The sequence below is a fragment of the Schistocerca serialis genome, chromosome 9 (assembly GCF_023864345.2).
Source record: "Schistocerca serialis cubense isolate TAMUIC-IGC-003099 chromosome 9, iqSchSeri2.2, whole genome shotgun sequence".
Taxonomy (NCBI): domain Eukaryota; kingdom Metazoa; phylum Arthropoda; class Insecta; order Orthoptera; family Acrididae; genus Schistocerca; species Schistocerca serialis.
This window is the reverse complement of record NC_064646.1, coordinates 244,582,889-244,610,441: the sequence shown is the minus strand read 5'-3', so window position 1 is coordinate 244,610,441 and position 27,553 is coordinate 244,582,889. Positions and strand designations below refer to the sequence as shown.

The 27,553-nt window shown below is 41.6% G+C and overlaps 1 protein-coding gene across 3 annotated transcripts in view; it reads right to left on the bottom strand.

Annotated features, from left to right (window-relative positions):
* LOC126419351 (rabankyrin-5) overlaps positions 1-27,553 on the bottom strand; it is a 599,595-nt gene that overhangs the window by 305,832 nt on the left and 266,210 nt on the right. For all 3 annotated transcript variants that reach the window (XR_007575992.1, XM_050086537.1, XM_050086536.1), the window contains exons 7-8: positions 12,729-12,894; positions 4,127-4,331 (exon numbers count right to left, since the gene is read on the bottom strand). Coding sequence is in view for 2 of the 3 variants with exons in the window: in XM_050086537.1 (XP_049942494.1) it covers positions 4,127-4,331; positions 12,729-12,894 (371 nt within the window). In the remaining variant the exon portion in view is untranslated. The remainder of the gene's footprint in view (positions 1-4,126; positions 4,332-12,728; positions 12,895-27,553) is intronic.

Here is a 27,553-nt window from a genome sequence, read left to right as displayed (position 1 = left end):
AGGAGCAGTGTATGGGATTCCATACGGTAGATTGGTACTGTTTATAGCTATGACAGAGAAGGTAACACTTAAAACACTGCCCTGATGGATACCATTCTCCAGCTTAAAATGATTCAGCAATATGTTACCAAAGTGCGACCTCAAAAAAAAAAAAAATCACTGAGACAGGAAAAATGGCATAAAGATGGGGAGATGATCACCAAAGCCCCATTGCTGGAGTTTAATGAGAATACTTTATCTCAAAATAATGTCGTATGCCTTATTGACATCAAAGAATATATCGAGACAGTGATGTTTATGTAAGAAAATGTGCTGAACAGCCCTCTTTAGCAGGATCAGTTTGTCGACAGACTGAAATCTCCAGAATCCAGGAGTTGCCTGGTCTCTAATGACCATAACAGACAATGGTTACCCATTCGCTCCAGTGTCTCTCGTACACAGCTCATATGGCAACACTCCAATAACTAATGGGACATATGGTTCTTCTCTGGTTTGAGGAGAGGGATCAAAACTACCTCTATCCATGAGTTGGGTAAGTGATCAGAGTGCCATAGCAAATCAAAACATTTCAGGAGGATTTCCTTTGATGCTGCACACAAATGTCAAAGCATGCAGTACCAGATTTGGCCATGACCGGGTACAGTACCACAAATCTTAGACAGTGCCAATTCCAGCTCCCATATGGAGAAAGGGCACTTATAAGACTTACAATTGTGGGATCTCAAGTCCAACTTGTGCCTCACTGCAGTTACACGGTAATGGCTGGCATTAGCAGTTATCACTGCAAAATGCTCTGCCATCACCTGAACGATGTCTCCGAGTGCCATTTGGAGACAGTCCTGTTTCATAACTGCTTCTATTGGTTATTTATTTATTTAATTGTATGGCTAGGGCCCCCCGTCAGGCAGGCCGTTTGCCAGTCTTTCAATTTGACACCACTTCAATGACCTGCAGTCTATGAGGATGATGCGATGATGATGAGGACAGCACAAAACCCAGTCCCTGGGTGGAGAAAATTCCCTGACCCAGCTGGGAACTGAACCCAGGCCCAGAATATTGACAACCCATCACACTGACCATTCAGCTAGCAGGGGCGGACAGCTGCTATTGGTAAATGATTGTGTTTACCGGTAATCCTCCTGATGGGTCCCCATACTTGCATAGAACACCTGGAATGGGTTGACAGAGTCCAAGAATACTTGCCGTGACCTTTTCTTGCTCTTCTTAATTACGTATCAAGCTTTGACTCTCGTGACTTGAAAGACTGTGAGGTTTCTTGCTGTTGGGTGGCATTTAAATAATCAAAGAGCTACAAGCTTGTCCCGGATCACTGAACGGCACTCATCAGTCCACCAATTAACAGGTCCTCTCTTAATATGACTTGAAGCCTTTTGATAGGCAAGTCAGTGACGTGATGTATCACTCAGGTGATATGGTCCACCCAGTTCCATGTTCAAACACAGTCAGCTGGCTGAACAGCATCTTGTTAGCCCTGCTTACTAACTGTTTCTGTGGCTTTTGTTCAAGCAATCCAATCCCCGATGAAGTAGGTGGATCCACAGTGGGAAGTGGTCACTGGAATGAAGGTCATCAGTTGATTTCCACTGTGCTAAGTCTGCAGGGGCTGGAGAGCAGAAAGAAAGTTTAATGGCTGAGGATGACCCAGTGGTAGCTGAGAAATGAGTGAGACTGCCTTTTTCGAGGTTGCACAGCTACTGAGACATCATGAGGTTCTTCAAGACTTGACCCCTGGAGAAAGTATAGTTTGAGCCCCATAATACATTATGGGCGATGAAACCACCAAGTAGGAGAAATGGGCAGGGGTGGTTGTGCAATAAGGCCTGCGAGAGCCTCAGAGTTTACTGCATCCTGCGAAGGTAAATACAAGGAGCAGATAGTGATGATCTAATCCACATGAACAGCAATGGCTACTGCTTTTATGTCAGAAACCAAGGAGACAGATGTGAAGTCGTGTGTGTTATTGACAAACACAGTTTCCCCTCCCTTGGCCCTTTTCCCAGTCAGGTCATCCTTCCAGTGGAGGTATAACCATGTAGCACAAGGGTGTCAATGGCTTGGAAATGTGTTTCGTGTAAACTCAAGAACATGGAGTATGCCTGTGCCAGGAGTTTCAGTTCATCCACATGAGTCCTGAAGCCATTCTTGTTCCACTGTAGTAGGGGAGCCATTTATCATGGTGGTTGCACTTTCTTCCTGTCTTTCTGCCTTGGGGAAAGATGGTTGCTCTGAGCAGACTTTGCATTCCATCACCTCTGAAGCAGAAGCACTAGAACCATCAAGTTTAATGACATCAACACGGTCTGACAGTCTACCTCCTGTTTTCACCTGCGGTGGAAGATTCCCATTTGCTTTTTTTCGTCTGAGAGGGCATTTAAAAGCTACTGCAGCAGCAGTGAAGGCAGTACTGGATTGTATACTCGGCTCTGCGTTTGGAGGTACCACCAACTCCACAATGGTGGTGGTGACTGTGGCTTTATCTGATGTCCTCAGGAGGGCTAAGGGCTCTGAATCAACTGCAGCTTGATAAGTGTGCTGACAAATGCATGTACTAGTGCTGACACTAGCAACCTCCATTTGTGTGGAAGCTTTGATTGTCAAAACAGGCTTTTTAAGGGCCAAATCAAAAGATGCAGTGAATGTGGGAGGCTGCACGTGGCTTTATAGATCTTCTTGGCCTCACCATACATGATGCATTTCAATGTTTTAATCTCCTGTATCTTCCTTTCTTTGCGGAAGACACTGCAGTCCCTACTCCAGACTGGGTGATCTCCAGAGCAATTTACACGCTTCTGAGGAGAGGAACAACCAACTACATTGTGGACAGCATTACCACATTTATCCTAAGTGGCTTCACCCTTACATCCTAAGGTGGTGTGTCCAAATTGCTGGCATTTAAACACACAATAGGTTGGGGACATAGGGCCATATGCTTAGGTAAAGAAAACCTGCCTTAATATGCTCTGGAAGTTTCATGCTATTGAAGGTAAGGATGAAGGATTCAGATTTTATGAGAACACTGTCCACCCTTTTCAGTATATTTTGCACACTGACAACCCTTCTTAAGCCCACTCATCTTTCAATTCCACCTTGGGAATGTCAACCAGATCTCTACATGATAAAACATCTTTGCTGTAGTTCAATGTGTTGTGGAGCTCCATTTCTATGGCATATTCCACAAAGCATTTACATTTCCCAACTAGCAGTTTCAACCAACACTGTTCTGTTATGCAGTCATTTGACTGATTTCAATGTACCTGCAATGACCTCTAAACCTTTTTTAATATAAAACGATAAAATCTTCTCTACACTGCCATCTTGAAACAATCAAGCACACATTCTGACCAGCAGCATGAGTTCTGTTACTATAATGAAGAACTCTGTAGAATCTCAGACTCAGGATGACTGGCTACACAAGCCATCTTGTCAGATTGGGAGTTGGTACCTACCAGCAGCCCATCCATTCTGCTGGGAAGAAAAAATTTCAAGTATTCCATATCAGTCCCACAGGCAGCTAGGAAAACAAAAATCCATCTAGATAGAGCCCTGTGTGCAATGGTAAGCCTTACACAAATGGGGTGTGGCAGTTTCCCTAGAGATTTCACTTCAACAGCTATGCATATCATTGGCAGACAACACACTTTGAGATGGAGTTTTTTTTTTTATAGAGGTTTTTACCATTCTCGTGATCTGGGCAGTCAAGCCAAGATCACCATTCTCCATGACACACAATGTTCCTCCGCCCTGCAGCATGATGGTCATTGAAGCATGCCCAGAGCTTACAGTGAGAGGGGCTGGTGGTGCTTACCAGTTCCCAGCTCAGGAAACCTGGGATCACCCAGCCCATACCCAACAAACAAGTGCTGCTGAGCCCAAGAGGATTCGAGTACAGGCTGCTCACCAATTACGCATGAATTGTTGCCCACTATAAGCCAAAATATAGTGGCAACAGCTTCAAAACAATAGATGACAACTGGCAGGCGACAATGAGCAGTCTGTCACTGGGTGCCAGTTCTTTGTGTGCCACCCTGCTAAAATGTGAATTACTTTGAACATTACTGATCAAATTCACCACAATGCACAAAAATGTTTATAAGATTTTACTTACAAACCCTGTTTGTTTTGCATATTTGGGCTAAGACCCTGTTTTAAAAGTTTCTGTGCAATTCCAGTCATGGCACTTATAGTTGAATCCCCTGTGGTTGCAGGTGACAAACTTGCCACCATATGCAGTGCTGTGTTGCCTTGCTCTGGTGTTACAGCACCTACTGCTGCACCATGTTCTATCAAGAATTCTGCTGCATAATCATCTCCTGCGAAAAAGTAAAAGATAGGAGTTAGAGGAAATTGACTTCTGGAATTTTATAAATTTGTTGTCTACTAATTTTGTTACAGTCAAGGTGAATGAAACAAACACAAAATGCTTAGTACGATTGAAATGTTACACTGATTTACATGATGTTCAGTTACTACTTCGACATTTGATATGGTAAATTTGTGAATTAAATACAAAAATTTAAAAAACACATTTCTTAATGCCATCAGCATTACAAATTTGTTTCATTAACTATCAAGTCTTATTTCATGTTATAGATTTTCTCCTACCTTAATGGAAAAATGCCTTTGTACCACTATATCTTAAACATACCTAACTGAATATGCAATCCAGTGTCTCTCACCATGTTCTGGAACTTCTTACTTAAGTTCACTGTGAGCATAGGCATCCGGAATCGGGAGCAAGAGGGAAGGAGGGGGGAGGGATCTGCCAGCCTGGTGACACAATCTCATTCTCTTCAGTTGCTGTGACATAGGTCGATTTCCACACAAACTGGTGCTGTACTTTGACCATAGTCAAGGCTGGATTCCAAGCCTTTCTTAGATTTATTTGTTCATTGTGTAGCCAGGATCTCTACAGCCTTTTTTAGAATACACGCCAAGATAGTGTTTAAGTGATACAGCAACTTAATGCCGTCTTAATTCATGGCATGTCAAAGGGACATGCAATGCTCTGCCACAGCAGACTTCCTGTTGTTCATTACTGACTTTGTCGGCTGTTCATTGTCTGTGTGGCATCTATGCTCCGTGCAATTCTCCTGTGCAATCCAGATAGTCTAGCCTGAACATATTTTCCTGCACTGGCAGGGGATTTAGTGAACTCCTATGTCATCCTTGACTGACCCCAACATGGCTCACATCTTGTCTGATGGGCAGAATATGAACCTGACACAACATTTTCACAGTATTCTTCCAATTTTCACTGATGCATTCTCAGTGTACAGGATAATAGTTATCGCAACAGGTTTCCCGGCAGACAAAGTGTGTGCCAGACAGACTCGAACTCAGGGTCTCCACCTTTCACAGACAAGTGTTCCACTGAATGAGCTACCAACGCACGAGTCATTCTCTCATCTCCTCTGGCCCCAAGATCAAGTATCATACAGCACATAGTTTTTATCTGCCAGGAAGTTTCATATCAGTGCGCACTCTGCAGCAGAGTGACAATTTCATTCTCGAGACTGCTCTTCATTATCAGCAGGCTGAGGCCTCAGCTTGTTTGGTCTTATGGCATGTTGTATCTGGCACTTGCTATACACGTTCTTATAGAACACAGCTTGTATGCGCAATAGTTCAGCTGCTAGACTGTACTGGTCCAAAGTCTTGTGTGCTCTGTACACTAGCGTGCTTAAAACACTTCATTGTGATGAGAAATGACGGCTGAGGCACTAAAGTACTAATCTATGTACAGCAGTTTAGAGTAGATGCTTTGTCCTTGTGTGCCATTTGGTCTTTGTTTGGCAAGCAGATCCAGAAATGGAAGATGATTATTTTCTTGTATCTCCATCATGAATTTGATGTTTTGGTAGAGTGAAGTTAGGTGTTGCAAGAAGTATTGCACATGATGTCACCATGCAACCAGATTATGAATGTATCAGCAACATATAGAGAACAGCATGGGAGCTTGGGAATAATTATATAAAAACTGATATTAAATGCAGACTGCCGTGCAGGAAGTAATTGGTATGGAACAACAGAAGAAATGAATGGTATTATGATGAGTGTGAGGAGGCAACGCAAAAAGGAGAATGAATTACACAAAAAGATGGACACCCAAAGAGCACAAATGTTAGAGAGTGACTATAGAGGAAAAGGTGTGTAAAAAAGCTGATTCTTAAGGCAGAGAAGAAACCCTTTTTTTGAAAGGCACTTTCTGCACACTGAACTACTTGATAATGTTAATGAAAGCAGGAAGCTGTATAGAAAGGTCAATAACCTTAAAACGGGCTTTCAATGGAAACCAGTGAAATATGAAGGGAAAAATGGTGAATTAATAGCACCACACGAGGGAGTGTTACATAACTGGACAGATTACTGTAAGGAATTATTGTACTCAGAAAATGCTGAAAAATGAGAAACTGAAAACCAACAAGTGAAAGAAGAGGAAAATGAGATGCCCTCAAAGCCTGAGATTCAGCAAGCAATAAAGGAACTAACCAACAATAAAACACCGCGCAGTGACGAACTGACAGCCGAGCTCATTAATGCTATGGAGGTTATCTAGTTAGGTACCTGCATGCTCTGATCTCAGTTATATGGACACAAAAGGTCATCTCATATGATTACAATATGGGAGTAATGTGTGTTATGCTTACAAAAAGGGACACCCTGGAATGAATGAACTATGGAGGACCGAAATTATTGAACATTGCATATAAAATAGTCTCCTCTCCACTATGTATCCATGTAAAATCTTTTGCAGAAAAAAAGCAATCAAGAGATATCAGGCAGGCTTTAGATCTGGCAAATCAATTACTGACCAAATACTCACCCTGAAGCAAATATTGAAGAAAAAAAAAAAAAAAAAGCAGTCTTAAAACATTTCATATTTGTTAGTTTTGTAGCAGCATGTGACACCACAAAAAGAAATAAATTTATTGAAGCCATGAATGAACTCAGCATACCACAAGAGTTAACATGCCTCATAAACTTGACTATGGAAAAAGTAGTTTGTAAAGTACAGATACAAGTAAATTTAACACCAAATTTTGAGACTAAGAAATGGTCTGGGGCAAAGGGATGCATTCTCATGTGTATCTTTTAATATACCACTAGAAAAAGTAATAAGATCGGTTCTAATCAACGCAACAGGCGCAATATTCCTCAGAACAGTGCAAGTTCTGGCCTATGCAGATGATATGGATATTTTTGCAAGAACAGAACTAGCAGCTAAAGAAACAAATATTGCACTGATGACAGCAGCAATAGAAAGGGAACTGGAAGTGAACATACATAAAACCAAAAAAATGCAAATAATACAACTAGAACTACACTACTGGCCATTAAAATTGCTACACCAAGAAGAAATGCAGATGATAAACGGGTATTCATAGGACAAATATATTATACTAGAACTGACATGTGATTACATTTTCACGCAATTTGGGTGCATAGATCCTGAGAAATCAGTACCCATAACAACCACCTCTGGCCGTAATAACTGCCTTGATGCGCCTGGGCATTGAGTCAAACAAAGCTTAGATGGTGTGTACAGGTACAGCTGCCCTTGCAGCTTCAACACATTACCACAATTCATCAAGAGTAGTGACTGGTGTATTGTGACGAGCCAGTTGCTCGGCCACCATTGACCAGACGTTTTCAATTGGTGAGAGATCTAGAGAATGTGCTGGCCAGGGCAGCAGTCGAACATTTTCTGTATCCAGAAAGGCCCGTACAGGACCTGCAACATGCGGTCATGCATTATCTTGCTGAAATGTAGAGTTTCGCAGGGATCAAATGAAGGGTAGAGTCACGGGTCGTAACACATCTGAAATGTAACGTCCACTGTTCAAAGTGCCGTCAAAGCGAACAAGAGGTGACCGAGACGTGTAACCAATGGTAACCCAAACCATCTCGCCAGGTGATATGCCAGTATGGCGATGACGAATACACGCTTCCAATGTGCGATCACCAGGATGCCACTAAACACGGATGCGACCATCATGATGCTGTAAACAGAACCTGGATTCATCCGAAATAATGACGTTTTGCCATTCGTGCACCCAGGTTCATCACTGAGTACATCATTGCAGGCGCTCCTGTCTATGATGCAGCGTCAAGGGTAACCGCAGCCATGGTCTCCAAGCTGATAGTCCATGCTGCTGCAAATGTCGTCGAACTGTTCGTGCAGATGGTTTTTGTCTTGCAAATGTCCCCATGTATTGACCAAAAGATCGAGACATGGCTGCACGATCCGTTACAGCCATGCGGATAAGATGACTGTCATCTTGACTGCTAGTGATACAAGGCCGCTGGGATCCAGCATGGCGTTCCTTATTACCCTCCTGAACCCACCGATTCCATATTCTGCTAACAGTCATTGGATCTCGACCAACGCGAGCAGCAATGTCACGATACAATAAATCGCAATCGCGATAGGCTACAATCCGACCTTCATCAATGTTGGAAACTTGATGGTACGCATTTATCCTCCTTACACAAGGCATCGCAACAACGTTTCACCAGGCAACGCCGGTCAACTGCCGTTTGTGTATGAGAAATTGTTTGGAAACTTTCCTCATGTCAGCACATTGTAGGTGTCGCCACCGGCACCAACCTTGTGTGAATGCTCTGAAAAGCTGATCATTTGCATATCACAGCATCTTCTTCCTGTCGGTTAAATACCGCGTCTGTAGCACGTCATCTTCGTGATGTAGCAATTTTAATGGCCAGTAGTGTAAATATGATGCTATAAAATGACCAGATATCAACAGAACCTGTTAGTGGAATTGTCTATTGGGGAACCCTGGTGGCATAAAAAAACAATATTAATGCACAAAAAAAAAAGAGTAGCACATCCACTTCGCTGATAAATACTACTATGGGATTGTTCCACAACTTAAGTAAAGGGATCTCTCCAGGATAAGTGCCAACTGTGTTTACTTTTTATATGTTTGGTTTCAGTTCATGCACAACAGTACAGGGTACCAATATGTTCCAAAGAGTCATGCACGAAAATGCATTTTTTCAAGTGGTAAAAACTTGTGTTGTGGATAGCTCTTGGCCTAATGGTCATTTGTATATTTAATGGAAGAACACATATACTATAGCTATCCTTCAGTACAGGATCAACATTTAAACATTTCGCATCTCCTCCTGCCCAGGCAAACTGAACAAATCTGTTGGTTATTTTGCATTAAAAGCATCATTTGGTCATGGGCAGTCCCTGAGAAAACACCAATAAAAACTATGACTTTTGGATATGAGAAGTATCATTTGTGGGCATGGTCAGTTCTAGAATTTCTATTTATGGCAAATCATCAAAATTTTTACCCTGTATTCTTAGGGTGATGTTCTCAGGGAACCTTTACCTTTTTTTGATATAACTATCCTTTAATGAGATCCAGAGGTTCAAAGTTACCGTACCTATGCACGTAATGCCCAGTCTGAGACATAAATGTAGTTTTAACTGACATAGTGAGCACATGCCAATGGCTCCAAGGGGGTCATCAAACTGTTTTTAATCAGCATTTTTTCATCAATAAAACTTCATGCTAACTGCCTCTATATAATAGGCATTCATACCAATAGAAATATGAATAGAGTGGTACTGCATTGAAAAGGAGGAGGAGGAGGAGGGGGAGGGAGAGGGGGGGAGGGGGAGGAAAGGGAGGGGGAGGAAAGGGAGATGGGAGGAAGGGGAGAGGGGAGGAAGGGGAGGGGGAGGATAAAAAGGAACTTAACATGTGTGTAAAGAACTTCCAGAAAAAATGTAAAGCAAATGATTTTGCATTAACTTTATATTATGCATACATATTTGTCTTTATGTGCATCGAAGTGCATAAATGTATCCAAAATGTATAAACAGACTGTTGAAACTTTATTGTCCTACAGAACTCATTTTACATAAGCAGCACACCTTGTTGTAGCAGGGAAAAGAAGGGAACCAGCAGAAAACAAAGGAGAATATGTTCCTCTTTGAGAGATTCTGATGAAAAATGGAGAACCAGTTGCCTCAAAATCCATTCTGCCTTGCTCACTGAAAAATTTGACATGTGAACATGTTCACACATTTTTGTACCGAAAGAGAGTAGCAGAGAGACAGAGGAAGTGAAAGGATGAGAGGAAGAGGAAGAGAAAGGGGACACTGCCAGTGGGAGAGGAAGAGAAAAAAGATGATGGGGCGGGGGGGGGGGGGGGGGGGAGTGGCAGTGAACGGAAGATGGATGGATGGGACGGAGATAGAAGCAGTGGGAGTGAAAGAGAGAGGAGAAGTAGAAATGAAAAATATAGATGAGTGCGGACCACATATGGGCTTGAAGGAGGGGGAGGTGAACTCTCCCAGATCAGTGTTTAGCATACAGGTATAGAGGAGGGAACATTTTGGACTGAAATTTTAAACACATGGGAACAGAGGAAAAAATAAATTGGACAACTCAATTTTTGAGCTGCTGCAGTACAGTGGAGACAGGGGGAAGAACTGGAATACGAACAGTACATTCAACCTATTGTTGAGGTAACAATGATACATAGGGGTCACTAAGTTACATGTTCATCATGCATCCAGCACTGTTTTTGTTGGAAGCTGGCCAGGCCCTGAAAAATGATTGGAAGTGATTTCACTATGTCGCTAACTACAAGTGGAATGACATGGTGTGTGCTGCCAATGTTTACTTTCACTTTGACAGTACAGCCCAACAGTAGTTTGAGAACAACAGGCAAGAGCTGGGACAAATTTCAAGAATATGTTACAAATGCATTTGGTGACAATCAGCATTGAGTCCGCACAGCAAAGAGCCACTGAGGAACACAAGCCAATACCAAGTGGAACCAACAGAGTCGTTTGTACAGAGTGTTTTGGCACTGTGTGACACAGTGAACTCAAGTAAGTTGAAATTGAACAAAGTTTTACAGCTAATGAAGAGTGAGGCAGAGGACGTCTACTAGGACTTCTTTTGAAGGGTGTCACCACAACAGAGAACTTCATGGCAGCCATAGAAGTCATCTGAAGTTTACTGCCTGGTTGTTAAAACACATATCGAGGCAAGAAGCCATTATCATTTAGATACAATCCCAAAATATCACAGAATATTTCCATATCAACAAATGTAGGCTATCTTTAAATCATTCTATAGCTAATGTGGGAGGCCAGTTGAAACAGGTGATTATTGTTATTAGTGTAAGTCCTCCACTGCCAGTTATTCTTGTCTCTATAAGCTCACAGTCATATTTGCGAATGGCATTGGCTTCAACAATCCCAGCAAATATCTGGTTTAACTACCACTGGGTAGAGTTATTAGTAGTGTGTCTCACTAGCAAATATTCCTTTGGAAAAAAAACACTGACTTCGCATAAAAGTTATATAGTCTTTACAGGAATATAATAAGAATGAACTTTGCATTACCAGTATGGACTTTCCACAGTAATCACTTGTTGTAAATAGTGGAAGCAATAGGTAATCTCAACAAGGATTGTCAGAGTGAAATTAAATTTGTCTATTCCAATAATTAACACAGTATTTGTGGTCTGTGTCACCTGTCTCAGTAAAGAAAATGTTGTTTTGATTAAGTAATTAGTTAACAATCACTGCAAAAGCACCAAGTCAAGTTATATTTACAGAAATTTCAATATGAACTTACTTACAAGTATCTTGGAGTGTGCTTGTCAGAGTTATGAAGTGGAGTAACAGGTTTTAGGAATACAAAGATAATTTGGTGGTAGGGTTTGCAGGTACCTCCAAACATGTGGTTTGAGTTTAAACAGGATGGAGAGAGCCACATATACACAATATGAACTTGCTTTACATGAACGGGCATAATTAAATTTAATCGACAATGCTTAAGCACAGATCAATGATTACCTTACATTAAAAAAGTAGTGAATTGCTATTAATACAATGCAGGCATCTGAAATAATTGAAAAATTGTTGTTGCAGAGAGTACTGTATTGTAGTAAATGGCTGTCGTGACCAATATTATAATGGTTAGAATTATGGACAGTAGTAAATACATTGGCAACAGTTTATATTTATAAGCTAGGCACTTTTCAACTTTGCATGTAATGATTCTCAAGTATGAATCAGACAATACAGGGTAGAGTGTTGTTATTTACCACCTGCATAAACTGTAATTGTGATAGCAGAAATTTGCTGCTGAAAACCACAGGAAATCAACAAGGAAATAATTCTCTAAAGGAAAAGTCACAGGTCAAAATCATGGTTGCCCATAAGCAAACTGTCCTGAAGTAGGACAGCACACTACTTAATATTACCTAGGAGAAAACACATAAGCATTACAGCAAATGCCATCTCTTCCTGGTCTTGCTCAGTCTTCATATGTAGTGTCAACTGCAAATGACACACAATATTTTCTCTCAGGAATGTGTTCTTCCCCAGCAATTAGTACTAGTTAGCGATGTTGCGATTGGACCAAACTGACTCTCAGCAACTAACAAAGACAAACAATAATGTTTCGACAGACAGTACCGATACTCAAAAGCTATCATTGAAATTTATCCTGGTTTAACAGACAGTGATTTTTTGCAGCTGTATCAACGTACAATTTAACTGATTACCTCTACCTACATATAATGTTAATATTTTTGTAGTAATTATCATGACCACAACAGCTACATAAAATATGTTACTTATCAGTACATTGATCCTGTCCTTTATTCAACTATTCATTAATTTTAATTAAAAATGTAGGATGGCTCACCTCTGTCAATAGCACGATGCAGGAGCGTGTATCCTTGGCTGTCCCTTGCATCAAGATCAGCCTTATGTTCCACCAAAGTGCGAGCAATACTAGTTTGATGATCACGAAGGGCTAAGTCCAACGGAAGATCACCACGAACATCTAACTGGTTTAATTTTACTCCCAGCTGAAACATACAAAAGGCAATATCTTCATTAAACATGTGTAACTGCAGAAGTATTACCTCTCACAGGTAAAAAGCAGATAAAACATAAAATTTGAGTCATTATATAATTTCGTTTAACATAACTTTCATATAACGGAATCTTCTATACTGACAATTTTTACTTGTACTCATTCTTAGCATACTGCTGGTAAAATTTTAACAAAGCAATTCATCAGTAACCAAATGGACACAGTTTTGGGTTTGTGTGTGTGTGTGTGTGTACTTGTACTCATTCTTAGCATACTGCTGGTAAAATTTTAACAAAGCAATTCATCAGTAACCAAATGGACACAGTTTTGGGTTTGTGTGTGTGTGTGTGTGTGTGTGTGTGTGTGTGTGTGTGTGTGTGTGTTTAGGGTCATTATGGCTACTATTTCAACTATTAACATCCACCTATATGTCAGAGTCCGTTCAAGAGTCGTATATCTCCTCAAGGTGCATTCTTTAAGGAAGGATCACCATGCACCCTTCTTGCCACACTGTTTCCCTGCATTCATTTCAGTCACTGCACTCCAGGCAACTGTGTGTGCAACCTGCCAGCATGATGACACCATAGGCCAAAAGCCAATGATTCCACCTTTCTCAAAGTCCAACAGATGGTGATAAGTTGCACATGTACATCTGGGAATGCTGTGTTAGCATATAACTCGAAAATTTCCAGTAAGGTCAGATACATCCAATAACCATTACATACTTGCACCATTCTTCATCTAGGACAACAACTTTTTCTGTTCTGAAAACAAGTTAAAATAAGTATGAAATTTTGATCAACATGCATCACAGGCATGTAAATACAGAGTAACCAGTTTGATATTGTTAACAGTCAAGGTGCTCATGGTACCTCCATTTCCATCATTGTGTAAAACGTGAAGGTTACTCAAATGAGGTATCAACAGTTCAGGTAGTATGTTTTTCTGTAGAGTTTCTGGCTGAAGGAGAAATATGCATATTGGCACTCTGGAAAATTAATTGAAATTTTTATCATCCATGGCTTCTTTTACTTATTTGCATTTGTGTCTGTGAGAAATTCAGCAACACAATGCACCCTCCTAATAACTCCTGAACTGGGTCAGACCACCACCCGCTAAAAAATTTTAAAAAAATAATAAAAATAAAAAATTTAAAAATCACACAGCCTCAGTCCTATTGCATACATGCGGGATGTCATTTCACCATTAGATTTGTCCATCTTGAACCCAAGCTCTGACCAACCTCCACGAGTCAAGGGTGCAGGTCGAGCAGTCATCAATCAGAATGGCTCCTCTGACCTTTCAGACTCTCATCTATCTCATTGCATCATGTGCCAATGTAGGCGAAAAACAGTATGAAATGAATTACGATGATAGTCCACCAGAGCTGCTACTAGGTAGGTGTATGTAATTTAATTATTTGCAAGTGTAACGCTCTCCACAGTAAAGTTACATATTGAAAGATGGCAGATATACTATTTTTCTTATTAATTTTATTGACTATGGCATTTACTAATATTTGCATTTACACATTTGTAAATTATATTTAATTTATCCCCAGCAATACAAATGGAATGGGGTACTTTATGCCCACCTTTTGTAAATATTGTAATCTAATTGTGTACTTTATATTTTAAAATTTTGAAGGAACGTTTTGTTTTTAAAGAATTCTGTTATAAAATTTTATAACTGCATTAAAATTTTCACTCCAACTTAATGCAAAAATTCAAGTATAACTGAGATGGTAGCAGACGCGGCTATTCACAACAAATGTCATATCCAATATTTTCTTGTTCTAAACTCCTCTTATAGTATCTCTTTAAAAAGCATGTTGTTAATAAAAGTGAAGAACAGCTAACGAAATTTTTATTTTATTAAATTTTAATGTGTTGGTCACACTGTAGCTGTCTCAACAACCAGAAAATCTGGAGCATCCTCCCATGCTGACTGACTCCTGTTCATGGGTTACATCAATTTTTGATATGACTATTTGTTGTACAAAATTGATGGAATATAATGTGTTCTCTTAAAATTATGGTTGTATCTATATTCAGACCCCACTTTTTAATTTTTCGAAAAACATCATTAATTTCTTCTGTTGCTTGTTCTCTAAAGGAATTTATTAACAACATAAGTATTACCTACAAAAAGTGCAAATTCTGCTTGATGAATGTTAAATCAAAGGTCATTCACATACCATGTATAAGAAGTAGCAGTGTACCCAAAACTGAACTCAGTGTGACTCCATGATGCCAAAACCCATTTGCCCAGCAACTTCACTCAGTGGAACAGGGCCAATCTAAGAACACATGTCTCTACTTATTCTTCGATATTCGACTGTTTCTTAGAAAATGACGGTCACTGTTTTCGAGGTACTTTACACTTATCAGCCACAACATTATGACCACCCACCTAACAGCCGGTGTGTCCACCTTTGGCATGTATTAACAGAGGTGATGCGTTGTAGCATGGCAGCAATGGGCCTTGGTAGGTTGCTGGAGGGAACTGGCACCACATCTGTACACACAAGTCATCTAATTCCCATAAATTCCGGGGAGGGGGCGATGAACTCTGTCACCACGTTCAATCACACCCCAGATGCGATCAATCAGATTGAGATCTGGCGAATTGGGAGAGCAGTACATCAACTGGAACTAGCTACTGTGTTCGTCGAACCACTTCATCACACTCCTGGCCTTGTGACATGGTGCATTAACTTGCTGAAAAATGCCACTACCATAACAAACACGATCGTCATGAAGGGGTGTACGAGCTCTGCAACCTGTGTGCAACACTCATTGGCCATCATGGTGCCTTGCACGAGCTCTATTGGTCCCACAGATGCCCACGTGAATGTTCCCCAGACCGTAACGCAGCCGCTATCAGTTTGTATCTGTCCCACAGCATAGGTGGCAAGGAGCTGTTAGCCTGGAAGATGTCACGTCCAGTGCCGATGGTCATATGCCCATTTCAGTTGTAGTTGCTGATGTCATGGTGTTAACATTGGCACATGCATGAATTGTTGGCAGCTGATGCCCATCGTTAGGAGTGTGTTCGGTGCACTGTGTGTTCAGATACACTTGTACTCTGATGTTCGTTCCGCCACAGTACACTGCCTGTCTTGTGTTACCAGTCTGAACAGCCTACGGCGTTCGAAATCTGTAACGAGGAGTGGCCACCCAACTCCACGATGTCTGGACGTGGTTTCACCTTGGTTTTGCCACGTGTTGAAGACACTCAACACGGTATTCCTTGAATACCCAATACGTCGCGCAGTTTGCGAAATGCTCGTGCCGAGCCTCCGGGCCATCACAATCTGCCCTCCGTCAAACTCAGATAGTTCACCCCATTCCCCATTCTACACACGGACAGCACTCGCACTTATAGTACACGCACCGTGCGTCCAACTGGCTAACAGTCATGACAAAGCTGTCGGGTTTATACGGATAGTAGGTCGGTGGTCATTATAATCTGGCTGATCAGTGCATAGGCCTTTTAGCGAGTAAATAGTTCGACCAAAGCGGTAGCACAGTGACCATCGCCGCTGTTTCGCAATTTTGAGCTTCCTTGTTCGAAACCCGATTGTTATTTTTATTTTTCATCTACCCAGCCATGTTCTTAGAAGATTACTACACAATCGTTTTCCATTGTATACTGAAATAACGTTGTCCTAACTCGTCTACTCATTGTGTGTCTGATGAATGAATTTAAAAAAAAATGAATAATTGGCAAAATTATTCGAAAATGTTTTTGGTGAATTTCTGTTGCATATCTTGTTTCATAATCAAGTGCAAGCTCCTGTTTTCGGAAAAGTGATCCGTTATGCGTGGTTTCTCCGAAATTACTGCCAACGATGGAAATCTTCAACAACTTTAACGATGTTTCTTTTCCGAATGAGACTCGTACGAAGAAATGCCACTGTGGCGAACCTGCCTTCATGCGATGCTCGTGGTGTTTAGAATTTCTACGTTTTCAATGTATCGTCCAAGTATACGAAAAGAATAAACCGCGGAATAAAATAGTAGAGAAATGATGTAAGAATGAAATATAAGAATTTAAAAGGTTTATAGCCCCCGACGTTACACACATGTTCTAAAAGGCATCTAAAGTATGTCAAAAACATTGACAGTCAATTTGTCACAAACGACACAGCATCTACGGATATGGTTCAAATGGCTCTGAGCACTACGGGACTTAACTTCTGAGGTCATCAGTCACCTAGAACTTAGAACTACTTAAGCCTAACTAACCTAAGGACATCACACACATCCATGCCCGAGGCAGGATTCGAACCTGTGACCGTAGCGGTCGCGCGGTTCCAGGCTGTAGCGCCTAGAACCGCTCGCCCACTCTGGTCGGCTCTACAGATATGCTGAGATATCTGTTTGGTTATTTTGACATTTGAAGTGTCTGGGAAATCAGAAAAAAATTGTGGTAAGGTCTTAAAGGGACCAAACTGCTGAGGTCATCGGTCCCTAAGCTTACGCATTACTTAATCTAACTTAAGTTAATGCTAAGGGCAACGCACACACCCATTCCCGAGGGAGGACTCCTCGCCTCGAACCAGGCGGGTGGGTGGGGTGTTGGGGAAGGGGGGGGGGAGCCGCGGAGGAGCGTCTCGAACATTGTAGCCCATCATTTTTAACTTTCTGTATACAGCCTAAGTGCTACCTGGGCTGCTGGTAGCACATTGGGACTCACGACTGCTATTTTCATGCGATTTTTTACAACTACCGGCCGCAATGCTCAAGGTCTGCCTGATCTTGTTTAGCTATCATTATTCCTTCGCGTTTCTGTTTCAGTCACATCACCAACAGCCGACTTGGGCAGCTTTAGTAGGATTGAAATGTCCCTGATGGATCTATAACAGACAATGAATTGTCCACGTTCGAAGTAACTGAGCTCTCCAAACCGACCCATTCTGCTGTTACTGCCTTTCTACTGTCTCCCGCGTCCTTTTACACTGGCATCTAGACATCGATTCCACATTACATGGGGCAGTTCAGATAGTGAACTAATTACAGCGCACACAGAGGCATTTAAGCAATCACTCTTCCAGGTTTATAGGTGTATGGAACGAGAAGAACTTCCAATACGTGGTACAATGTGAAGTACTATCCGTATTGCACTTCCCAGCAGGGATGATTTGAGGTTGCGCGATGCCTGAAGCATCTATGAATTACGGCGCTCCTATTTAGCAATGTGCACTCAAATTTTTAACACATTATTTTAAGGCCTATTTATGAGAAGGTACCATCTAATAAGATTTTATTTCACTTAAGCACTAGCTTTCCCAACGCTTTTATCATAAAAGCGATTTTTTTTTTTTTTTTTACAACTACCTACTTAAGTCGTGTATACAGTGAAACTGACGATGTGAGAAGGATGTTCTTGCTCTTGTTCTCACTACGTTAGAAGAGTAAGGTAAAGCAATGTTCCATACTTTTACTTTCACTCGAATTGTTGGAAATAGAAAAGGGTTGCCTGCTTTGTTAGTTGGAGACTTGCACCGATTGTATCGAATTTAATAACTGCTCACAGCATTAGTAAAACGAGCTTTAATAATAACTTAGGAACTTATGAAGTTATTCATATGGACAGAAAAAAGAATTCGGGACGCTCCATAGTACTGTACAGAATATTAAAACGTGGCGACACACCGGTTTGGAACCTGATACATGTTAGCCGTGGAAGACAGATAGGCAACACAGAATGACCACAATGGCGTATTCGAGTGCAAACCATTACATTAAAGTAGGCAAGTAAACTTTACAGGAATGCATCGAAATATGATAGACAGGCCTACTGTAAATGCACCCTAGCTAAACTTAGTACTTGGAAAAACAGAATCGCAAAATCACTCTTTCTATCCTGAGAGTCTATTAACAAAGTTTCAAGAACCGGCTTTAAATGATGACTCTAGGAATATAGTACAATTCCCTACGCATCATTCACATTGGGATGGTGAGGATGAGAAGAATAATTAATTACTGCATGCACAAAGGCATTCAATCGTTTTCCCTGCGCTCCATACGTGAATGCAACGGGAAGAAACACAAATAACCGGTACATCTACATTTATATTTTGCAAGCCACCCAACGGTGTGTGGCGGAGGGCACCTTACGTGCCACTGTCATTGCCTCCCTTTCCTGCTCCAGTCGCGTATGGTTCGCGGGAAGAACGACTGCCAAAAAGCCTCCGAGTGCGCTCGAATCTCTCTAATTTTACATTCGTTACCTCCTCGGGAGGTATTAGTAGGGGGAAGCAATATATTCGATACCTCATCCAGAAACGTACCCTCTCGAAACCTGGACAGCAAGCTACACCACGATGCAGAGCGCCTCTCTTGCAGAGTCTGCCACTTGAGTTTGCTAAACATCTCCATAACGCTATCACGCTTACCAAATAACCCTGTGACGAAACGCGCCGCTCTTCTTTGGATCTTCTCTATCTCCTCTGTCAACCCGACCAGGTACGGATCCCACACTGATGAGCAATAATCAATTATAGATCGAAAGAGTGTTTTGTAAGCCATCTCCTTTGTTGATGGACTACATTTTCTAAGGACTCTCCCAACGAATCTCAACCCGGCACCCGCCTTACCAACAATTAATTTTATATGATCATTCCACTTCAAATCGTTCCGTACGCATACTCCCAGATATTTTACAGAAGTAACTGCTACCAGTGTTTGTTCCGCTATCATATAATCATACAATAAAGGATCCTTCTTTCTACGTATTCGCAATACATTACATTTGTCTATGTTAAGGGTCAGTTGCCACTCCCTGCACCAGGTGCCTATCCGCTGCAGATCTTCCTGGATTTCGCTGCAATTTTCTAATGCTACAGCTTCTCTGTACACTACAACATCATCCACGAAAAGCCGCATGGAACTTCCGACACTATTTACTAGGTCATTTATATATATTGTGAAAAGCAATGGTCCCATAACACTCCCCTGTGGCACGCCAGAGGTTACTTTAAGTCTGTAGACGTCTCTCCATAGAGAAAAACATGCTGTGTTCTATTTGCTAAGAACTCTTCAATCCAGCCACACAGCTGGTCTGATATTCCGTAGGCTCTTACTTTGTTTATCAGGCCTTCCAGAAGTCAGGGAAAATAGCATCTACCTGGGAACCTGTATCTAATATTTTCTGGGTCTCATGAACAAATACAGCGAGTAGGAATCCATGTTGATTCCTACAGAGTAGATTCTAGGTTTCTAGAAATGACATGATACGCGAGCAAAAAACATGTTCTAAAATTCTACAACAGATCGATGTCAGAGATATAAGTCTATAGTTTTGCGCATCTGCTCGACGACCCTTCTTGAAGACTGGGAGTACCTGTGCTCTTTTCCAATCATTTGGAACCTTCCGTTCCTCTAGAGAGTTGCGGTACACGGCTGTTCGAAGGGGGGGCAAGTTCTTTCGCGTACTCTGTGTAGAATCGAATTGGTATCTCGTCAGGTCCAGTGGACTTTCCTCTGTTGAATGATCTCAGTTGCTTTTCTATTCCTTGGACACTTATTTCAATGTCGGCCATTTTTCCGTTTGTGCAAGGATTTAGAGAAGAAACTGCAGTGCAGTCTTCCTCTGTGAAACAGCTTTGGAAAAAGGTGTTTAGTATTTCAGTTTTACGCGTGTCATCCTCTGTTTCAATGCCATCATCATCCCCGAGTGTCTGGATATGCTTTTTCGAGCCACTTACTGATTTAACGTAAGACCAGACCTTCCTAGGATTTTCTGTCAAGTCGCTACATAGAATTTTACTTTCGAATTCACTGAACGTTTCACGCATAGCCCTCCTTACGCTAACTTTGACATCGTTTAGCTTCTGTTTGTCTGAGTGGTTTTGGCTGCGTTTAAACTTGCAGTGAAGCTCTCTTTACTTTCGCAGTAGTTTGCTAACTTTGTTGTTGAACCACGGTGGGTTTTTCCCGTCCCTTACAGTTTTACTCGGTACGTACCTGTCTAAAACGCATTTTACGATTGCCTTGAACTTTTTCCATAAACACTCAACATTGTCCGTGTCGGAACAGAAATTTTCGTTTTGATCTGTTAGGTAGTCTGAAATCTGCCTTCTATTACTCTTGCTAAACAGATAAACCTTCCTCCCTTTTTTTATAATCCTATTTACTTCCGTATTCAGGGATGCTGCAACGGCCTTATGATCACTGATTCCCTGTTCTGCGCTTACAGGGTCAAAAAGTTCGGGTCTGTTTGTTACCAGTAGGTCCTCTGCACCTCACGGTGGTATGCAGAATACAGATGCAAACGCAGAATATGTCTATCAGCGCACTTGGCGGCACACCACAGCAGCTTCGCCATGCAAGTCGAGATCAGGCGAATTAACCCCTAGCTGGACCGAAGCACCGTGTAAATTCTTTCTGCATCGCGTTGCCCGTGCGCAATTTACCATGTGTGAGAAACCCTGATGTAGACGTAGCAGCTTGAGGGTTTGGGGGCAGATAGACGCCGGCAGTGCGGCGTGCACAGCGCTCCAGTACACCTCCCCCCTCCCCTCCACCCACCCACCCGCTCCAACCGAAGACAGCTAGCAGGGTGGCGATCAGCTGGCTGTGGCTGTGGGCTGGGAGCCAGTCAGCGGCAAGCAGCCGAACCGCTCACACGGTACGAATACGACCGCGAGTGCCCGGCACAGGCCGAGCTGTGCCCGTCGCGCCACCATGCACACGGACTGAGGCAGACGACGCGTCGCCTTACCATGTCGCCGTGCCTGCTTCTTGTCCTGCTGTGCGCAGGTGAGTCCCACTGACCTAGCAGGAACCACTGGCGATGTCATTCGAACGACTTGAGTCAAGAGGCACTGAAGGACAGCTCATCTTAGTTCTGGATAAATACACTGCAATCGCGCAAAAATAGGAAATAAATTTGAAACATTTGGTCCGCCAGACTGTCGCATCTATTAAGGGGAGTTGGAACGCCCTATCCCTACAATGTTAAATTTAGTGACTTGGCTTCCCTGTATTTCAGGAACCACTGTAGCCACTGACATGAAAATTTTACAGGGCATTAAACTGTATGTTCTGAGTCTACTGAACTAAAATAATTGTATTTCCGCCACTGCTTTCGGAAATACAATTTTTTAACTACACGGTTAAAATTGTGTGCACTGTTATCCTAAATAATTTTAATTATACTTAACATTATGTTCTTCTTTTAGTTCAGTAGACTCAGGATATGTATGTTAGTACTCCCCGAAAATTTTAATACTCTACACGAAGTGGTTTCTCAGATTTAGAGAAAAATGCAACAGAAAATGTAAATTTTCAGGAACGGCTTCTAAAGTTTCAAAAGACTGTACCTCAATATAGGCTACATTTTTTATTTTTAGTTACTCAGAAGCACCCAGCACATACTGTGTATCATCCACTTGATCTTTTTCCAGCTTTTTTCTTCTTTCTGGACTCCTTAGTGGCCAACTGTGCTGCATACTCTGCTTCATAAATGCGAACCTTGTCCTTCCGTTCAAGTTCTCTGATCCCATTCACTCCAGGATTAATTCCCATATGCTGTAGCACTTCCACCCTACCAATGTTGCCATCATTAAAAGCAGTAACAGCATCTCCGACCCCCACTTTACTGTCTTCATTCCAACAAAAACAATTTTTGGTAAGCGGGTGCATATAAGATTATTGAACGACTCACTGGGATTTTGAGTCTAACAATCCAGACACTTCTTCAGTAATTCAGCATTTGCCAGGTCTCTGTAAGTAGGTTTTATGATATACATGACCTGCTCGGATGGAATGTTTATGGCTGTATGAACTGTTTGAGTACTAGGCATTGCGGTAATTGCACCATGAATCAGGTCCAAGACGACACAGGTGGTGTACTGGTTTTTCATCAGTTGACAGTCTGTGGAAGAAGGTAGCCCATACTGCCTGCTTCAATTTCAACAAATCCTCAGTATTACTTCTAATGGCCGTCCCATTGTACTTCCTCAATCATTTTGTCGGTCAGCCTGTCTCTGTTAGCTGTTAGCACTCCGACATACAACGCGTGTTTATTATACTATGAAACGATACGATACTGTTTTTGACAGTGATACCAATACAAACACGTAATTTAACCTTTATAACACAGCAGTCCACAGCATTCTATATAAAAAAAATATCGATTTTACTACAAATTTTAACATTTTCAACTGGTGTAGATTGTATTTAAAAAATAAAATATTTACCATGTGAGTTTATAAGTGATATATGTATATCACTTTATTCGGAAATTTGCAAATTTTATAATGAGATAAAAATCCGAAAATGTAAAAATTTTTTTTCGTTCTAACTCCCCTTAGGTAACTAGGGGAAGTGCTATTCATAGATGCGAAACTGAACGATTACAGAAAGTAAGAAACAGGAAGAGCAAATTGGTAGGGAGTATTATGAGAAAATGGAACTGCCCTGCCACGGAGAATGTCCAAGCAACTCGACCAGCCTACTCCAGCGTTTCTTACTGAGCAAGTTGGTATAGTGGTAATGATACATCTCTGTAGACATATACACTAAAATTAGGCATGCTCTTGGCTGTGAACAGTTCCTTACTCAAGATAAGACTTCGCAAACTGAACCTGCATCATATCATTTTGTAGCAAGCCAGAACATGTAATACATATGTAATAGTAGCAAGGGTACTCACATCTATACTGTACGTCGTGAAATCTCGAAAAATATTTCGTCGCCATTCTACCTGCAATTGAATATCCCAGAAGGCTCTGCAGTCTAAAGTCTGAGATTTCTACTTAACGAAAGTTTCACCAAAGTGGAAAAAAAAAAGATATTCGTAATCATTTTCTGCTTCAGCGACATCTAGCATGCTTGGACAAGCGCATTTTGTATTTTCATCAGAGCCAAAAATACTTCAGTGTCTACTTCCGTTCTCCAATGGTGACTTTGTCTCCTTTGGAGATACCAAGTGAACCGCCACTTCTTTTCTTCAAAATCAATGAAATGAACGATATCATAAAATACGTTTGTACTTCTTTGACGTAATTTCTGCACATGTTTTATGTACAATGGTACGTCATTTCGAGTAAACAATCACTATGTTTACATGCAGCTCCAAAACCGTATTTCGTAAACCTATTTCCCTGTATGACAACTGGTTGTTCACGTAAACACTCCAAAATCGATCCTGGAAATCCTGTTCTAGCTGCCAGTTTTCACAACTACAACCGATTTTCGCTTCCACGTAAACGCACAAGCGTTTTTGAATCGTGCTCGCTTGCCAGGTTGAGTCATGCTGAAAATTTTCGGACAAGATGGACGCAGTGACTTTTTGTGCAGTGTAGGTGAAGTATAAATATTAGAATATTTAACTGAAGAGAAATGGCAATTGTCCTGGAAAAATCATAAACTTGTACAGCTGCTTTCCAGACGCCTTATTTGACTCGGCTAACCGAAATTCGGTTTTCGTCTTCTGGAAGACGTGTATGTGTGCTTTGTTTTCTTTCTCGCAGTCAGTGTTAAAAGAAAACAGGAAACTTGAATTAATGAATTATGGGCTTATGGTTATAATATTACTCCTCCTCCTCCTCCTCCTCCTCCTACTACTACTACTACTACTACTACTACTACTACTACCACCACCACCACGGGATCTGAATTGACCGAAACTTTGTAATCCTACCCGTTTGCAGACTGAAGCTACGAGAAATGTCGTCACTCTCATAGTCTAGCCGCAAGAGAAGCCTTTCATTCTTCCGTGTACCAACGATCCCAACCGAATTACCCATTTGTTTTTAAGCGTCTTCAATTCCCAATCAAGGACTCATTGGCAATAACAGTAAACGAGGTTCAAGGTCAGCGAGAGGGATTGGACAGGGGGGATGGACAGAAGGAGGGGAGTGGATATAAAGAGGAATATATATATATATATATATATATATATATATATATATATATATATATATATATATATATATTAGCAATTGCGAAACTCTGCCGTGTTCGCTAGCACTTTATACATTCAGTAGTAGAATTACTGAGACCATGACTCTTCGGATACTGTCATTATCAGTTTCCACCTTCTGGAAAGGAGAGCACTCTACGTACTGACGACTGCATGTTAAGTGATATTTTTCAAATACTTATGACATGTGTGGCACCACATGAAAAAAAAATACAGTCAGTCCAAAAAGTTTCTGGATTGGATTACTAAAAACCAGAAAACTTTAATGCTTCATGTATTGTACATACTCTCCCTTAACTTGAGTACGACGCTCAGAACGTTCATACAACCGTGTGAAACTATCACGCAAGTCCTCCTTTGGGATGTTGTCCAACTCACGCCTCACATTGGCTTGAATGTCTGCACTTTGTTGTTTTGTGCCAGGTTCGTAATGGGTAACACCAAGTTCTTTCCAGAAAAGAATGGACGAAGTTTTTGCATTTCAATCAAGTCGCGGCAGACGTCTACGCCTCGACAGTTTCGTTAAGGAGTCAAGATGTGCGGGACAAACTTTGCACACATTCTCCTCTTCTTCAAGACGTTCTGGAGAATGCACTGTACATATGATTTAGGAATGTCGCTGCAGTACAATTTGTGACAATGAGATTGATAGACTACAGTTACACTACAGTTACACGTCTCTTAGTCAACACTGCCAGCTCACAACCTGTGGCCAGGGGAGATCGACACTTCATCGTCCTGCTCACAAAGTCAATCCAGGACGATGTGGGCTGTGTGAACAGGGGCCGTGTAGCCTTGGAACACAGTATCGCCATTGGGGAAGAAACACTGTACGCTACTATGGGATGGACCTGATCAGCCAAAGTGGTCACATAATCCTTGGCAGTAAAGCTGCCTTGACGAATATCCATAGGGTCCATGGAATACCACAGTATGACTGCCCAAATCATCAATGAACCCTCGCCAAGTTTAACTCTTGGAACCTAAACTCAGCCAGAAGTTGAAAATCGCGTGAAAAAAATGTTCAAATGTGTGTGAAATCTTATGGGACTTAACTGCTACGGTCATCAGTCCCTAAGCTTACACCCTACTTAACCTAAATTATCCTAGGGACAAACATACGCAGCCATGCCCGAGAGAGGACTCGAACCTCCGCCGGGACCAGCCGCACAGTCTATGACTGCAGCGCCTCAGACCGCTCGGCTAATCCCGCGCGGCAAAATCGTGTGAAGCAAGACTCATCCGACCAAATGAGATTTTTCCAGGTTTTAATACTTCAGCACGACTTCTTCTGTGTTTCAGTGACTTTTCAACTGTCATCCTCTTTAATTTTCTTCACGATCTTCTTCAACGACCATCTGTCACGATCAGTCGTTGTGACTTGGTGACGATGTTTCTCCGCGTTTCACGTCTGAGGTATTAAGCCCGCCATTTGCACCTATTTTCATGTATTCGAGCACTTTATATTTTTTTTAATAAATACTTCTACCAGATTCTGTAACTGTTTTAAATTTCTCCAATTACATTTAATACAAATATTTAAGTCCAGCAGCAGAAGAAACTTTTCACTCTCACAATCAGTGTCATCAGATTCTGAAACCTACTTACACATCAATATATCTCTAACAAGAGTGTTGTTAATTAAAGTAAAAAACAAGCAACGAAATTCAGAGAATCACTGTCAGCCGGGTATACAATCAGAAACTTTGTCGTCATTCATGTTACACTTGAGCTGCAGAAACTTTTGCATCATTCGTGTGACACTTGAGCTGCTAAGTTACCCGTCCATAAATCCTGGATTATGTTAAGACTGAACTTCAGCTCCATTGTACCGTCGGATGATAATATATTCGTACAGCTATTTTTTTCTGTAGGTTACATAGAAAGAGAACATTTTTGTTCACGCCTAAGCAACTGTAATCGTGGCGTCTTGTGACGCTGGATATTTTTTGAACAAGACATAGAAACAACGAAACACGTTTTTACTGTTCTTCCTCCAGCTGCTGTGCGTAGGGAGGAATGCGCCGACTGCAGCAGTAAAGAATTTCACCTGGTCCGTAGACATAACGCGATAAGCGAGCTGCCGTAACAGTTCAAAATGACCTGTACGCGTTTACGAGATGGAAGCTTCCATTGTCGTATTTCTTAGTAACTCATATGGTCGTGCAGGTAAAGGACGCTGACATACGCACATGTGGTGCGGTTATCTTCATGGAACCCCAGCAGACGGCGATAGCGTCACGCCAAAACAGCACGGAAGGATAATTGGATAATATTGTGTGTGTGTGTGTATGTGTGTGTGTGTGTGTGTGTGTGTGTGTGTGTGTACACACAGGCACTGCCCGGATTTGTGCAAACTATGCTTGCGTCACACAAAAAACGAATGGAAAAATGGGACAAAAAGAAGACTTTTTCCAGGCATACGTCTCCTACAAAGGCACTGTTCACTCGACGGCCTGTCAATTACTTCAACCAAAAAAATCAGCGGACCAGATGATGGGAACGTCATAGTTTGCCGAAATATTGTACCCGTTGGACAGAGATCCCATCCGTGAATTATTCTTCCGAATTGCCTCCTGAGAAACGCTCCCCGCCTCATTCCTTTTCAGATCTGAAGAAGATACATGAAGGATCAGTTTTAGTGGTGTCAATATTAAAAGGCAAATCCCTATCCGACCAAACGGCTACAGCAAGTAATAACTTTGTAAGGATAA